The sequence below is a fragment of the Limanda limanda genome, chromosome 8, assembly GCF_963576545.1.
Source record: "Limanda limanda chromosome 8, fLimLim1.1, whole genome shotgun sequence".
Taxonomy (NCBI): domain Eukaryota; kingdom Metazoa; phylum Chordata; class Actinopteri; order Pleuronectiformes; family Pleuronectidae; genus Limanda; species Limanda limanda.
In genome coordinates, this window is record NC_083643.1 from 7761573 (window position 1) to 7778958 (window position 17386).

The 17386-nt window shown below is 42.3% G+C and overlaps 1 protein-coding gene across 2 annotated transcripts in view; it reads right to left on the minus strand.

The window, feature by feature from the left end:
* The window catches only part of hipk2 (homeodomain interacting protein kinase 2), a 78747-nt gene extending 76737 nt beyond the window's left edge, over positions 1-2010 (minus strand). For both annotated transcript variants that reach the window (XM_061075867.1, XM_061075866.1), the window contains exon 1: positions 1589-2010. In XM_061075867.1, the coding sequence (XP_060931850.1) occupies positions 1589-1607 (19 nt within the window). In that variant the 5' untranslated portion in view covers positions 1608-2010. The remainder of the gene's footprint in view (positions 1-1588) is intronic.
* Positions 2011-17386: the final 15376 nt, after the last annotated feature.

A 17386-nucleotide genomic window follows, 5' to 3' on the forward strand; every position in this document is an offset into this window, starting at 1 on the left:
AGGTTTCCAGGTATTTTTACCTTTTAAAAGGTTTTTTTGTAGTTTTTCCTTACTCTTGCTGAGGGTTAAGGACAGAGGATGTCACACCATGTTAAAGCCCTGTGAGACGAATTGTGATTTGTGAATATGGGCTATACAAATAAAATTTGATTGATTGATTGATTAGGAGCCACTTCTGCTGTTGATATTCCTATAATGTCACTTTTAAACTGTTACTTCTCACTGTTTTCTTTCTCAATGGTGGTTTCTGAGCACAGACAGAAGAGGAGGTTCCCTTTACCACCAGCAGAGGGACTGAAGAGCAGAAAAAGAAGCTGTGAGACATGAGGCTGCTCAGAAAAATAAATATTGGAAAACGTGAGGGGTCAGCGTTTACTTTGTGCTGCATTCCGGTTTGCAGAGCAGGTTTACACCCCAGGCTGGTGTGGACGTGGTCAACATGCAAACCCTTTGTATACTATACACACAGTTAAAACCCATATGTCCTATTATGCATATGTCAGGAGAGCATCTCCACAGGGTACAGTACTTGTGAATGATACATTACTACAGACTGCAGCTGGATGCGAATACAAAGAACGTAGCATGCAACTGCAGGGTGTTTATCACACTAATAGCACGTTTGCAATCACACTATTCCACCTATAGCTGATTTAGTTGTGTAGTTGCATTGTGTAGAGTATTGAAAGACATCGATCACGCACTGATTATAATGGGTCGTCTGCATTGTTGTACATTATGAGGCACCGTGCAGCGACAATCCAAAGGGAACGCATTGTGTGTGTGTGTGTGTGTGTGTGTGTGTGTGTGTGTGTGTGTGTGTGTGTATATATATGTGTGTGTTGCTGTTAGAGAATGAAAATCTATACGACAGCAAACAATTTGCAATAGAGGAGGCATCCTCTCTATTGGATTAGTCACAGGCACAATGCTGCAGCGGTGGCGAATGTTGCCGAAGCCTCTTTTCTGCTTCTGTCTTCCCGGAAGAGGAATAATAATAATGACAATATAAACACGGGAATCAACGCAAACAACGTAGTGACACACGCAAAGTGTGTTGATTCTGCTGTGAAATGACAGGAGGAGAAAGAAAGAGAGTGTGAACGGAGACGAGACTTCCGAGCGATCTCTCTCCGACCTTCTTTCATTCCCTCTCTCTCTTCTTCTCCTTCTCCTCCTTCCCCGGGCTGAGCTGTAATTTCCACCAGGACCAAACATTGTACAGGTGTGTGTCTGTGCGTGTGGGTGTGTGTGTGTGTGTGTGTGGAGATGAGTGTGTGTTTTTAAAACCCAGCCTCGTCTTTGACCTTATTATCCAGGAGAATTTGCAGTGTTTAACGCGCACGGCTCCAGACTCGCACCGAGAGGGGGGGGGGGAGCTGACAGCACACATGTGGGGGATTGATACAAAATAACATGTTTAACAGGGGGAGGGTGGTGGGGGGGTTAAAAGGGGGAGAAGGTGCAACGCATCAGCCGCAGTTGAGTCGTATCGCTCGGGTATACAGTATCGCTTCAGAGCCAAAAGGGGGGTGGGTGGGGGGGTAGGGGAGGGGGGTGGGTGGGTGATGCAAACAGCAGGTCTTACCTTCGTATACAGGGGCCATCGGTGCAAGGGGTTCTGTTATACATGGCCAAAGAGAAAGCGAGGAGGGCTCCGCTCGAAACTCAATAAAAAAAATCTGCCATCTTGAAACAGCAGCTCCGTGGACTCGTGCATCACTGGCCCGGCTCGTCAGTGAGGAAACGGATCATAATTCATAATTCATAATTCATATCCACTCGTCCACGTCCCGACGACAAGAAGAAGAAGAGGAGGAGGAAGAGGAGCAGCAGGCAGGCAAAATCAAACAAAAAAGGGGAAGATGCAGGTCCTGTCCAGTGTGTGAGTCTGTGTGTGTCTGTGTGTGTGTCTGTGTGTGTCTGTGTGTGTGTGAGTGGGATCCTGGAGGCTGCGGAGCCACGATGACAGGTCCACTTCAGCTCGTGTGCGACATGTCTGTGGACTGAGAGGAGTCGCTGCAAAAGTTGCAGTGGCTCCGGAGCGCAGCGAGTTGAGAGCCAAGGCAACCAGTCGAGCCCCGATGGAGTCGATGGATGGACGAGGAGGAGGAGGAGGAGGAGGAGGAGGAGGGTGCATCATCATCCAGGATACACATCATAATAATAATGATAATTATAACGATAAAGATAATAAAATATATTAATAAGTCCGAATCATCATAATGATGATAATAAAATAAAAAGCAGAGTATACTACTAGTGTTGCTACTACTAGTAGTAATAATATTTATACTTAAACAAATAATACCTAAATACTACTACAACAACAACAGCTACTACTACTACTACTACCAATAATAATATCTAAATACTACTACTACAGCTACTGCTACTTCTACTACTACTAATAATAATAATAATAATAATAATACTGAAATACTTCTATTACAACAACAGCTAATACATCACTAATAATAACGAAATACTACTACTGCAATCACCACTACTACTACTTATACTAATAGTAATAATAATAACTAAAGTAATAATAAACAAACTAGTCATAATAATAACAATAGTCATAATTATGACACTTAAATACTACTACAACTCGTCATGATCATAACAATAACCATAATGTTATCATCATTAACATTTATTAAAACAATTATTTGTACATTTGTTTTTTAACAAGGTTTAATTTTACACAAATAAATAAAAATAAGATTTACTTCTAAATTTGCTCTTATTTGTTGTGGAGTGCACATTTAATTAATTTAAAAGTCATGAATCTGATGTTAAATTAGTTTCTAACAAAGTACTGTCTGTTCCATTATCAAAACTAATTCCAAATATGACTGATGAATGAAAATAACTGTTCCATAATGTTCAGATTTGCTTATATTTTGTAATGTGCCTTCACACAGATGTTTGATAAGTCTGCCTGATGTATGAATAATAACTGGGACAATAACAACAGGGCTACTTTAGAAAACTGCATATGTCAGAGTACTTAGAGGCAACCGGAAGTAGACAGTCCATGTCTGCACAAGCTAATGATAAATTCAATAACGCTTCGTCGTCCTGTGTCATTAATCGGACACGATGCGACCTGAGGCCGAGGAGCAGCAGCCGTGCAAAGTGCATCTGCGTCGGATGATATCCGCGCTCCACTGCTCCTGCCTGAGCGCTCCTACTGTAGGCTCCAGTATGACGACATGAGATTTGCACAGAATGAAGTGGAGCGGAATCGGATTACACACGAGCTCACACAAATGTGAGTAATCTGTCATTTACCAGCGACCCTAAAATGCACCCACAGCAACATGCGCAGAAACCTCTAAATTAAACAGGCCTGCATGTGGGCGTGTGTTAATACAGCAGGACTCTGGAGCACAGCAGCTTCATTACACACATCCTACCAAGTAAAATCTCAAAACACACTTACAGCAATGCAGGTAGAGAAAACATGAAAAAAGTAGTAAAAAAAAGCATTGATGACAAAAAAAAACAATGATTTTATCCCCAAAGTCCAAAAAAAACAGTTATTAATGCTTCATCTTGTGCAGATTGTGTTCTTTGAGCCGTGCAGCTTTGCAGAGTTATGCAATTCCTCATTGAGTTTAATGTCACAGAGCCTGCAGCCTGCATCCTATAGGCTGCAGCCCACATCTGTATGGTGGTGATGATGTAACTGCAGGACAGGCTGTGATCTCGGCCCCACTGAGCCGCACAGTGAGCAGACGCACATTTGTTTAGCATTAAAACACCAAGTGGACTCGTCGCTTATTCTCCCATCAGCGGGTTATTGTTAATTCATGCTACTTCCTTATAAAAACATCGGAATGTTCCTGATGGGATTTGCTGTATACTCAACACTGAGGAGCCTGTTCTATGCTGTGTATGACATAATAACATGGGGGAGCCTATTCAATATTGAGAATATGCAGTGTAAACATATAAGATACACCGCAGGTTTTTGGTCCTTAATTATTAATAAACTACCACAATGTGGTACAGTGGTTTTATATGATACTCTAACATGGATATTATAGTTTGTCTGTGGGAATATTGTAAGGGAACAATTATGTAAGGAAAAAGTTGAATAACGTCATTCTGAATTCATGCATTTTTTTAAATAGACAAATACTATTTTAAACAATAGATTTTCAGTAGTAGCATTGAGGGTGAAGGCCAGGCCGATGTATTGAGGTCCCGCCCATACACGTCCTCGGCCAATAGAGAATCAGTCTCGGCTGTCAATCATCACATTTCCCGCATTTTTATGGCAACTACCAACTACTATAAAACACATTGACTGGATAAATGCAATTTTGAACATACATCAATGTGACAAAAAGTGACAGAAACCCAAAATGTATTTAACGTTTGACTTTTAGGTGGGGTTTATGACCTGTACTCCAGCCAGCCACTAGGGGGTTATCAAGATGAATCGGACTCACTTTTGGGAAGGTGCCATGTTGTCCATCTCTGTTGTATTATTCTGAACAGAACAGCAGGTTGTGTATAAGGCTATAGTGGGGATTACACAATAAATAACCCATGTGTGTGTGTGGTACTTACATGCTATACGTGCCCCCCCTCAAGTCAAACAGCAAGCTTAAAAATATGGCGAAACACGGAAATGAATTAAATCATTTACTTGTTTCCTGCAAATTTGATCAGAAATGTCTGATTAATTGTGTATGACCAAATAGATGTAGTGCTTGTTGTGCTTCCCCCAGGCCTTTCTGTGCAATTATAAAAATGATCAAACGGAGCAGTGAGTTCATCCGTCCCCTCGTCTTCAATTTTTCCAAGAACAATCCAGTTATTCCAATCAAAATGTTTTCATTCGTAAAATAATATTTCTGTGTAATATATTCCTAGAAGTGGCGACGCAGCTTTACCCAGTTTGATCAATTTATTTAAACCACATATTTGTAGATTAAAGGCATGAACACAGGTTAATTACAGGTTTTCACTGCAGAGCCGCACTGACTCTGAGCCATGAAAGAGAACTCGCTCACTCTCAGAACCTGACGCAGCTCTGCAAAAGGCATTTTCAAGCTTGGGAAATAAATTAAAGGTTCAAATTCACCTCTCACTTCCCAACAAGTGTTTTATGTGAAACTGGGGACTTCTACAAAAATGAGTCTGACTTTTGCCGAAGCATTGCCAAACGGACAACCTGTTTCCCATGTTCCAGTTACTGCAAGAAATGATGTGCAAATATACAAGTGCAACCGACAAATACTACTTACACCAACTGGGTTTGCCGAGCATTTATAAGCAACTACAATTGTCTTTACATTTCCATGTTGATTATTGTTATTTGATATATATTTCTAAATCCTTGTTTGGTCCTTGGAAACTTTTAAACTCCATCTTTAATTCTTGGTGTGATGTAAGAAAGTACATTTACTTTAAGTACATTGTTCATGTGTCTGAACTTTACGTACTACTCCACTATATTTATATATATATGTCCACCTGAGTTTTTATATTTAAAGTGATGGGTAACAAGAGGGGATTTGATTCACTCATCCAATCAGAGTGGGAAGATTATGTCTGACCCCGCCTCCTTCAACAACAGCAAACCCCGAGACTACAGGCTACACTCAGCATGTACTTATACTCCTAATAATTTACGTGTATTCAAAAGCAAGTACTTATGTTTACTCAAACAGTAAATTGATTTGATACATATAATTTAACTTTCGGTTATTTGTGTCTATTTATTTATACCTTTGCTTAAGTGAAATATTCGAGTGCCTCCTCCAGCACTAAACTCTGCATCAACAACAGCCTCCTGTAAAGATTTGTTTTCACTCTCTGTTATACGAGGCCATATTTCTTGACGAGTAAAGACTATAAACTGTTATTAAGCACCAAAGAACACATTCAGCAGATAGAAGTAAAACCTGTGTAATTATAGAGACTTACAGTGTGTATTTACTCTCCAGTGAGTTCTACTGAGTATTAATGCAGCTGTTTGTGTCGACACAGGATGGAGCACAGCCTGCAGAGGTAGAGGACACACACACACAAAATCACACACACAAACATACACTTTACCACATGGCCTGAGTTAAACTGAAGTGAAGTTCAAACACCATATGAAAATAAATTAAACGCATAAAACATTCATAGCGCCAAATGAGAAAGAAATGAAATGATGTACACAATATGTAATATATATCAGCTCTACTATTACACAGCCATTGCTTATAGTTGCACTTCATTAGTGTGGACGCAGCCACTCTTTCAATATGTTCTTTTGCTTTGTTCAGTTGTAAGTTATATGCAAAACTAAGTCACTGAACCATCCAGGGTGTAGCCTGCCTCTCGCCCAATGTCAGCTGGGATTGGCTCCAGTCCCCCAACCACCCTCCTTCAACACATAAGCAGTATAGATGTCAGTTGGTTGGTTGGTTAGTTGGATGGTTGAAGTGATTTTCAGATGGATGGACGGTCAAGGAGTTTCTTATTTTCTCCCTCTGCCTGTCCTGTATCAGTGGAAAACATGCTTGGTTCTTAGGAGTATAACGTCTGTATAGCACCAAAATAGATTGAGTGTGTGTGTGTGTGTGTGTGTGTGTGTGTGTGTGTGTGTGTGTGTGTGTGTGTGTGTGTGTGTGTGTGTGTGTGTTGCTGCTTCCCTCCACTGTTTAGTCCCACAGGTCTAATTATTACTTCACACGTATCAGAATCAGGGTCCTTTTCGTGGTTCACTGACATGGAGATGACATCATTGACTTTAAAATGGATATTTCCATGGGAAAGTCTCTTTTACCCAGACCCTCCTCTGAAAAAACGCAACATGCCTGGACGAGTGCTCATGCAGATAATAAAACGATGCGCATGATTTGGGCAAGATGAAGTAAATGCAGAAGCGAAAGAAATGAGCGAGATGTGAGTCTTATAATACACTCACAAATTTTAAATATCTATAAGGGTAAGTTCTTTAAATACCAGAAAAACACTAATGAGGAAATTATAAAACAATGACAGTTTTCCATTGTTTTCCAGTTTTGTGTTAAATCAGTGTTGTGGTTCTTGTATATGCACAAGTGGTGTGTTTCCTGCCTGGGACAACTGGTGGTTTAACAGGCATCTCGGCAGTAAATCTGTCTGAATGATTTTGGCATTGACCAGATTTGTGATTGAGCTACGGCATTTCTCTAACAACAAACAAGCCGCATAAATTACAACCCGTGGCTGTAAACGATTATCCCATATGCTTCACTCGCACCAATGCACGAGGTTCTGTTTTTCCACCACGGAGCAATTTGCCATGCCTTATAAAAATCTAGAGTTCCCCAAACAGCTCCTCTTTCCTTTCTGATTTGATCTTTTCAAGTGTTTCAGTATTATATGTTTCTCAAAATGTTCTTTCTATGTGATGCAAGGTCCTGTCTCTCTGTGAGCCTTTGTATTTTTAGAGCTGCTTGTTCTTGCTGCTGCTGCTCAGCCTGTGACGGGCTGTGGATGTTCCTGAGAGGCTTCTCACTGACGTGGTGTTACAGAGGAAGGGACGGCCGTGGTCTCCTGGGTCACAGTGGAGGGGACGGGCGAGAGCTCTACCGGGCTTCGGAGAAAAGCTGCGGGAACAAATAATTGAAAGGTTGCCTTGGAAACCAACCAACTAATCTGCATCAGGACAAATCAGCCTCTTCACGGCCCAGAGAAAGATGCAGTTACTGTCTTCCACTCAATGGAAGCGGGTCACTTGTTAGACACGGAAGGACGAATAATCTTCAAATACAAAAGCTGAGTCATCACACAATCATTACAGTCACTTGTGAAAATGTCGTCACGTCCAGTATAAACAGCTCTTTCAGTTTTTCTTTTCTGTCACAGGAACACTTTGCTTTACAACCTGCTCCTTTCTTGTTTATCTCGTCTCGATCTGTCAGTTATTTGTGTCACACACAAGCAGGCAGCAACTTTTCCACTGCTTCTTCCATCTTTATGTTCCAGGAAACATGATCAGCTGTGTGTTACTGAGGGTTTCTTACATCATAGAGACTGTGATCGATTTCCAAATGTACTCAATGTCGAGGCCAGTGACTTGCTGCTTTGCGGAATTTTTACATTACATTTCATTTGGCTGACGCTTTTATCCAAAGCGACTTGAAACAAGAATCAAGAAACTACAATTTCTTCAAAACTAAAGCAAAACTACAAAGTGCTTTAAGTAAGTGCCATTTAAGTGCTACTAAATTAGTTAGTAAGTTTCAAAAATTGTTATTATTTTTTTTTTTTTCTTCACATTTTCTGCATGTCAGCAGGGGCGTTTAAAAAGGATTCCTGGGGCCCTGGGCAAAAGGCTGGCAAATGGGACCTGGGGGGCCTTACATCAACTCACTAAAGCATGAGAGCGATTCATGGTTCACACCAAATCATGTAGGTTCATTGGTTGTGTTCTCAAGCAGCCTTGGGGACTCGTTAGCGGCTTTCCGATCATGGTGTCGTTGCAATTTCCTGTTCGTACCCGATCATAGAATAGACGTAATCAGGGATTCTTGGGGCCCCAGGACAACTCTCAGCTTGGGGCCCCAGGTTATTGAGAGCTTTGCCTCCCCAGTTGTGATGCCTCTGCTTGGGCAACAATATGTTCACCCACCAGTCTCAGCTGGTTTTTGCCAATCCAGCTGAGACCAGTTAAAGGTGGTTGCTGCTCTTTTGTTGGTCTGAGCTGTTTTTCCAAAGCTGGGTTCACACAACAGGAGTTTTTAAAACCGAGCCGATTTGGAAATGTGGTTGCATCACGGACAACAGGAGAATCTTCTGAGATATTCTTCTCTATAATCTTCCACACGCCCACACCACAAGATTAGAATATATTGACGCCTCAAACACCTCAGGATATTATTCAGATTATTGCTCCTGAGGCAGCGACACACCACCTCACGTCTCTTGTGACTTCAAGGGGAAGCAGATGTAAACAAAACAGAGAGAGCGTAGAGCGACGCCGCGCCGTTAATAAACAAGAGGAAAAGGATTTACGAGTCTGGATGAGAATATGGTCGGAGAGATGCAGTCAACCCGGGTTATTATGGTTCTAATATCAGTAGCACGTCAGCTGATGTTAGTCTCAGAATGATTCTGTGGACAGGTCGGGTCGATTCTGGGGGAAGAAACCATATCTGGGTTAAATCAGCCCAAAGGCTCTGCAGTCAGGGACACTGATGACCCCATTCTAAGTTGAGATCATGGATTTTGGTTGAGTGGACGACATTTATCCAGTTCTAGCCCTCACATAAACAAGGATGTTTAAAGTAGAACCAAAATGCTGCATCTAAATCTGTAAATCAGCTTGATCACGGTGAAGATTGAAGGTTTTTTCAGTGATTTTATGTGTCACCAGCGACTTAGTAGAACTTTTTTACGATAACAGATCATCAAAGGCTTTTCATTTGTTTTCATAACCCAGTACAAAATGTTCCTGTCAACACAAATTGTGAAACATTAAAACTTCCTGCACGTACAGATGAGTAGTTAAAGTCCATGTGACACAACACGACCAATGACGTGGACTTCAGTGGAAATTCCACAGAATGACATGAGCTAATCATCATAGGGAAATTCACAGTTACTCTCTGTCTGATCAACAGGACTTATACAGAAACCAAAGTATAAACATCACCTAGATGATCCTGGGGCTTGAGGGTTGATTGTTTAAATCAAAGGGACATTTCACTTCACACAGTAAAAGGTCAGTTTCCTCGTCACGGGGGAGTAAGAATTGTATTATGTCGTATGTGGCTCTGGAGGGAATTGTACAAAAATAACCTTGATGATGCCATTAGGGTCACTGGTGACACTGAGTCAGAGTCGTAGCGGAGTTCCAGTCCAGCTGGAGACTTTAAATATTTCACAGCGATCCTGCGGTAGGAACCGGGGGCATCGAGTTTGAAATGATGAGGGCATTTATCAGGCAGGGAAGCTCTAATGAAAGATGCTATTGAGCTGCATCGTGGGAATTGTACATTCATCTTTCATTCATGTGATGGACTAAGAGTCAGGATATGTCGGCCTCTGCCTCCTTGTTGTAATTTATCTCTTGCACTCCCACCACTTTATTGAAAAGCAAGAATAAATCTTTTGGAGTGCTTGGATCAGTGATGCCTTTTCTGACCATGAATTTAAATGTCCAAAAACACTATGGTTTATAGTGCAACTTGTTTCTTTAATTATTTCAGTAAGTAGCTGTCACTCAGTGGAAAGAGGGCGAGGGTCAGAAGTGAGACGGGACAGGATCCGAAGAACCGACAACAAGCTCTGGGTCCATCAAACACAAGTCAGCACAAACTACACACATCACACACAATCTACACCATCTGCCTCATGAGTTTCTGTTCCACTGCGCAAAACATATTTACTGTACACACTTGTGTTTGTTTATCTGTTTCTAGTATCTATTGAACAAGGCTCCGGCTTTAACCCCTGAAAGGTTTGAAAGTGAATTCAAACCTGCGAGCCAGCTGGGATTTTTCAAATGTCACACAAAGCCCTCGGGGGAAAAGTCTTTAACCGCGTTTCAACAAACATTAACCAGAATTAGCGTTTTCCATTCGGCCTCGGCGCGATTGATCAGACAACTGAAAAAAGAGAAGAGAAGCACATGCAGCCCCTCCTGTGCTCTTCCCTTTTGTTTGGAGAAGTGTTTAATGCTACAACAAACCTGATTTGCAAGCACACGGCCCCCCTGTGTATGATCAAGAGACACCTGCTTTCAGATCCCCTCTTGTGGGATGAACATTGACCACCATGAGGCAGCACTTTCTCAACTGTAAAGTGCTTTTCATTTAATTTAAAAGTATTTTCCTTACATATATATTTCCCTTTTGTGCTGTTATGTTGATGAGTGTATACACGTGGGTAATGTTTGCACGTGCAGGCACAAAGAGAAACAGAGAAACAGAGAAACAGAGAAACAGAAACAGAAACAGAAACTGATTCTGTGGCCAGAACGTGTAAATTCATGTCTGCTCCCGGAGCTTCTGTGGAAGTGAGGTAATTAACAAAAGTGAAGATTTATATGCTACAGAACATGTGCGTGTACATGCTTATGAAAAACACTATGAAAGCAGCTGTGCCGCCTAGATTGAAAGTGACAGGGTTCACTAGAAGTCCAGAGACAAACAGAATCAACGGCCACGCTTTCAACTTGAAAACAAACTAAAGGTTGTGTCCTTGAAACACAGCCTGTCGGTGGTTTCTCAAGTGCTGTTGGTCCATGCTCCGCCGTTTCATTTCCAGTCTAACTTACTGAATAGCACATGCTGTGCATGACCTGGGAAATCAAAGAGCCTCCCCTCGTTTCCACTGAAAGAATGTTTCTCCTCTTCCATTTCCTTGAGATGAATGCTCTCACGGTCTTCATGCCAAAGCCATCAAAGAGCGTTAATGATCGTTATCTCAAAATGGCTTTAATGCTCAGCTAATCCAGTTTAGTATAAACACACACACACAGGCACACCCACACACACACACACACAGATTGAGGTTGGGGCATTTTTTTTAGCAGCAAGAAGAAAGCATGTCCTCCACCCCCGGGGGTGCTTAGGTTCAGCAGTCCAGAGTGTGGCAGACAGACTGGGTTTCACACTCCTCTGCTTGGCAGGGTTGAACCTCTGGTGAACCCTTCTGTGGAGAAGGCAGAGCAATGACTGACTGACTGATTGACTGACCCCACCTCCTGCAGCCCCTCACAGTGGTGAGGACGGCGCCTGCAGCTGGGACGTCTCCATTCAGGATCACGTGGTAGAGTGACACCTGGTGGAATCTGCATAAACGTTAACGTAAAGCTTTGGTGCAACATAAAATATCTGTAGTTTATAGCGACTGAAGTCTAACCACGAGTGCTTTGCTGCAACCGTCACCTGGTTTATACAGAATGAGATCTGGTACAAGGCTCTGTTTATAGAAGCCCACTGACCACGGGACCCCAGATAACCTTAAACAACACAGGCTGCATATCCTGTTTTACCGGGAGACACAGGCATTTGTTGCTCTGAAAATAGAAGAGGGAGCTGAAGCCTCCACAGCTCAAGGCGGTGCATGGTTTGGTCAGCCTGGCACATGTGTCTTCCCACAGCGAGGCCTTGTAATAAGGAAGCTGATAGCATGATGAATGTCGTCTGAAATACAATGCCCCATGGCACTGTGACTACACCACTGTAATCTCTCCTCTCCTCTCCTCTTCCCTCCTCCTAATGTTCTAATGGTAGTTAATCACTTGAGCTCTCCAGTAACTACAGCAGGGTCCGTTCAGAGTTCCAAGGCTGCCAGTGGAACTGATGACATATTCTCAGATGATCTCACGACGAGGAAGCTTTAAACTGTTTTGCTAATCCAAGCAGGGCTCCTCTCTCGTTCATGGACCGAGTGACTCACGGGTTGGAAAGCCAAAGATGATGCTGATCTTTTTTTTAAGGGAATAACCTGCGTTAATAATCGTCATGGAAAGCGTCCGTGAAGTTCGCGTCCATGACAAAGTGCGTCCAACTATGATTTAAGATCTAAGGTTACGAAACGTGACTTCACAGGAGTGGTTTGCGAGAGGTCTATTCCCGTCTTCCCAGATGAGAGGAAGCTTCCCCTGCTGGGAACAAGCAGCTGGAAGCCTCCGAGTCCTCCGAGTCCTCGGTGGTGATAAAACGCTCAATGTCCTGTCCAGATTGTTCAGGAATGTCGGAGAGGAGTCCAGCGATCCATATGTTCTTTTCCACATGGCGCAGCTATCTGGACTCTTCAGATCACATCCACACCGATGTGTTTCATTAGAACTGGCCGTACACGCTGCCTGAGGGGAATTAAGTCTATAAATCACTGCTTAGTTAGTCATTCAAATCAGCGACGGGACCACGCAGAGATATTCAGCCGCAAATCTGAATCGACTGATCGCTGACGTGAGAAGTTGCACAATGTTGTTGTTCACGAGTGAATTATCGATGTGGACAAATGTTTGTTACAGAATGTTTATTTGTGTCTGCCTCTCTATCATATGTAAACTGGAAAGAAAGGATCCAGAGGATTGAGAAACTAGTTCAGTGCTTGTTTGGAACGGGCTCCTTCCTGTGGCCTCTGGTGATGCTGGTTGCTTCCGTGGGCCCTGAACAATACACACACCAAATGTGAAGCCGATAAGATGAAGGATTCGATTGACAAACGAGCCACAAACAGAGGATTCTGGAATTATTAGCTATATTTGCTCAGAAACAAGTGATTCAGCACAAACCACAGCTGAAGCTAGAGCGGGACAATATGATACAGAATCCTCTTTCTTATTTAAAAGCAAAGCGAAATTTGCTATTTAACCTTTACTGGCTACACGTGTTAATTTCCACATTCACTCCTATGTCCAATGAATAAATAAAAGCAAAATATGTTTTTTTGGGGGAAATCATTTATTTATCATAGTATATAAAGTCTATGAAATATATGTTTGAAAGTTGCACAAAATACCTTGTTTTTTTTGGGATTTGATATTCCTTATATATAGGTTTCGTTATACTGGCAACAAAACCACTTCGAGTGAGATTAAATTCATGGTCGAATAATGAAAACATCAAGAGGATTGGCCCGCAGCGCCAGTGGCAAACAACCTTCACTGTACTTTGTGCATTTGCACCGAAAGTGTTGAAGATAAATCAATAATTCAGAGCAGTAATTGTAGGAGACAGGTCTGCAAACATTCTGCTTTCTGTTTTACAGACCGGCTGCGTACAATCAGCAGGCTGGAAATCAAAGAATCTCTTTAGAATGAAAGGGAAACCTTGATTATTTCCTTTGATTATTCCTTTTATTTTGCATACACGTGTTGTTTTCCGGCACAGCTAGGAGGAGATAAGAAAAAAACTAATAGAGAGGGTTATATTGTCTTATGCATTTTAATTTCCTATCATTGCAGCAGCTCTTTTTTTAAATCTTGCTGTAAGACACATAATCTTTAAAAAATGTGAAGCTTTTAGAGGAAAAAATGTGGTTTAAAATCAAGTTTGTCCTCCTCAAGTTAAGAACAATTTCTTCACACCTGCATGCATGGGTCACTCCATGTGTGCATTACAGTCAATGAGCTAAAGAGGAGGAGCTGCTAGACTTTACAGCCTCTGTCATAATCGGGATTTCTCTTTGCTCACTGAGGCCGGGACTCAGCAGCTTCTGTTTAAGTGTCATAAGACGGTGCATCATAAAGTGAACCACTGCTTCCACACACACACACACACACACACACACACACACACACACACACACACACACACACACACACACACAACACACGAGTGGATCACCGTGATAGTGGACATATGTGCTGACTTGGCTGCTCCATTGCCCTTTCACTTTATACGTGCAGTGTGCTGTCACTGGCTGACCTGGCATCTGCTCAGTGTTTAATTGGGGCTCAGAGGACGACTCTTATGTATCACGCCATCAAATCTCTGCACGTGTTTCCTGCACAGTTTGCAATTTTCCTTGATGAGTAATGGTCACTAAATGCCAAAGTTATATTGATAAATTGGATTCCTATTCAAGACCACAGTGAAACTCTTTTGGGAGATTCACATGAAAACATCGGTCAAAAACCATGAAAATAATGACTTGAAGGAATTACCGACAAAGCCCAAACATTTATCTTGCACCAATCCAACAAGAGGATACGAAAATGCATGTTTTAGCATGTGTGCATGAAAGAGAAAAGATGGTGAGGAGTGTTATATATCTATATTCAGGGAGTGTGGAGCATCTGGGAGCAGAGTTTCCCTTTCTCTCCCCACTATTCTAAGTGGAGTGTGCCTGTATACACTGGGAATTATGGGCACAGGTGTAAAATGGTGAGACCACACCTACTCAGCATCTGCAACACAAAACACTGGTGTGTTGGAATAGTCCATTTTGCTGAGGAGGGTTCCAAGCTTAGTGAAATGACCTGAAGGTTTTTCAGCAGCCGCCATATTAAGAGATGTTTGGATTCTCTAAATGAAAAGGAAAGGAGCTTCAGTGCTTCCTTACTTCTCTCATTTACAACAGGAAACACTGGATAATCCTTTATGAAGGGAAAGGAAACATCGTAGTTGCACCCGGGCAAACCCACGTAGATATTTAGAGAATGTTTTATTCTCCTGACACAATCCAGAACTGAGGAATATCTTGACATGATCACTTGATTTCTTCTCTGTCACATCTGTCCCCTCAGGAATCATGTGGAACAACAAGCGTATTGAAGTTTTAGTTCATAATATCCTCATTAGAAATAAATACATATAGAAAAGTCATTTCAACCCTCACAATTGTGGAAAGGGTTTTATGAGGTTTTCTCTGAGTATATTTCTCATGTTATTATTATTTCAACATTTCTCTTGTTGTTACTTCCTGTGAGTAACTGATGGTTAAATATTCCATCTGTATAAACTAAAAACACGTTTATGTCACGTCATGCTCATGACATGTCCTTCTGCTTTGGACTGTAGACGCACAACACAGAGAGTAAGTGAAGTCAGATTCATTCTTCTCCTTCTTCTGTTTTTCCTAACTCCTAACGGCCTCTCTTTCACATCTGTCCGCCACCTCAAGAAATCAGGAGAGAAGGTTATTTTAGTTCTTTTTTGACAGACACTTCTTAAATGAGAGAATAAATGATAGAATGAACCTGTATAAAGAACAAGCCGATCTGACAGAGAACAGCCTATTATCAGCTCCCTCTATTCCCGTCTCTCTCCATTCCTCTTTCTAAATATTTCTCTTTTCTAACAACATCAACATCCATCAAAAGATGAGGCACTCAGAGCCTCCATAGCAACAGGAAGAGGCTCGGCCCCCCCTCGGAGATTGTCTGTTAATCTCTCGCCCTCGTCTCTCTCTGCCTTTACGACGGCGCTGACGTCAAAGGCCGGGGCCGCTGTTATTGTTTCTTGAGGACTGAAGTGCCTCAGATGTGGGATTCACACCAGCGTAGCGCTTCCTGTCAGAGTCGAGAATAGCCGTCCTCTGCCTTTCAGCCTGGCAGCGGTCGTTGCATTCACCTACCGCCCGGGCCACCCAGGGGGGGGGGGCCTGGCTGTAAATATTGCTGTTGTTGTTGAGGTGGATGATGTTCTCTGCGGGGAAGGGATGCACAGTGCTATGTTGTGTGTGTGTGTGTGTGTGTGTGTGTGTGTGTGTGTGTGTGTGTGTGTGTGTGTGTGTGTGTGTGTGTGTGTATGTGTGTGTGTGCTTGTGGACAAAGGCATCAGAGATGGCACAGGTAGGGGGGCTCCATGTGATCCACAGCAGGCGGAAAGCCTATGGATTAAGGGTCACATGTACCTTTTGTGTTGCTATAGGAAGGCAGAAGTGCAGTGTGTTGCAGATCTTTCCCTTTCCTGACCGGGCCCATGACACACTTGCCTCCTCGGTGCATATTCCTGACACACACACGACTTAATAAATCACCACAATCCCATGTAGTGTGCAGGACTAGTCAGGTAAGTTTCGATGATATTACTCTGGAAAATATATTAGCATGCTGATTGAGGATGGCTCATCTGTTCATCTAGCCTATTTCCATTCATTTATCCATCAATTGTAAAATATTTTTACAGACAATTCCAATTGTTTGGCTAACTATTTATATCTCTGGCATTGCATTAGTATTTTTTTACAAACTTTTTTCTCATCTTATTCTACAGAACAATGCCACGTGCACTATCTCATGTGTGGAGACATTTCACCCCATCCAATGTAGAAGGAAAGGCTGTGTACATTTGCAAATACTGTACAAAGACCTATGTGAAGAATGACACAACGATGCAGAAGCATATAGTCAAGTGCCCAAAGTTTCCTCAGGGCTCAAATCAGCCTATGACAAAACAAGATGTTTATATTTATGTCTGTATATGACAAGGTAAATACAGTTAGTATAAATTACCCACAACATTTCCAGTTTATTCCCATTAATTCCTGTTAATTCCCGTATATTCCCGTTAATTCCCGTATATTCCCGTTAATTCCCGTATATTCCCGTATATTCCCGTTAATTCCCATGGAAAGTTTCCCACTTTGAATATTCCCGGAATTTTGCAACCTTAGGCAGAAGTGCAGTGTATTGCAGATCTTTCCCTTTCCTGACCAGGCCCATGACACACTTGCCTCCTCGGTGCCTATGCCTGACACACACACGACTTAATAAATCACCAGCGTTCCATTTTTTCCTCTCGTTCCTCCTGTTCTCCGTCTCCACTGTCCGCTCCTCCCTCTCCACTGTGCTCTGTCATCTGTCTTCTTTCTTTTTAGAGGAAAAACATTCCCCCCTTTTTTCTCCTGCCTCAGTGGTTCATTTTTGTCTTGTATTGTTTGTGGAGGCTCAATGGAGCGTCACTTACTGGCCCCTCGACAG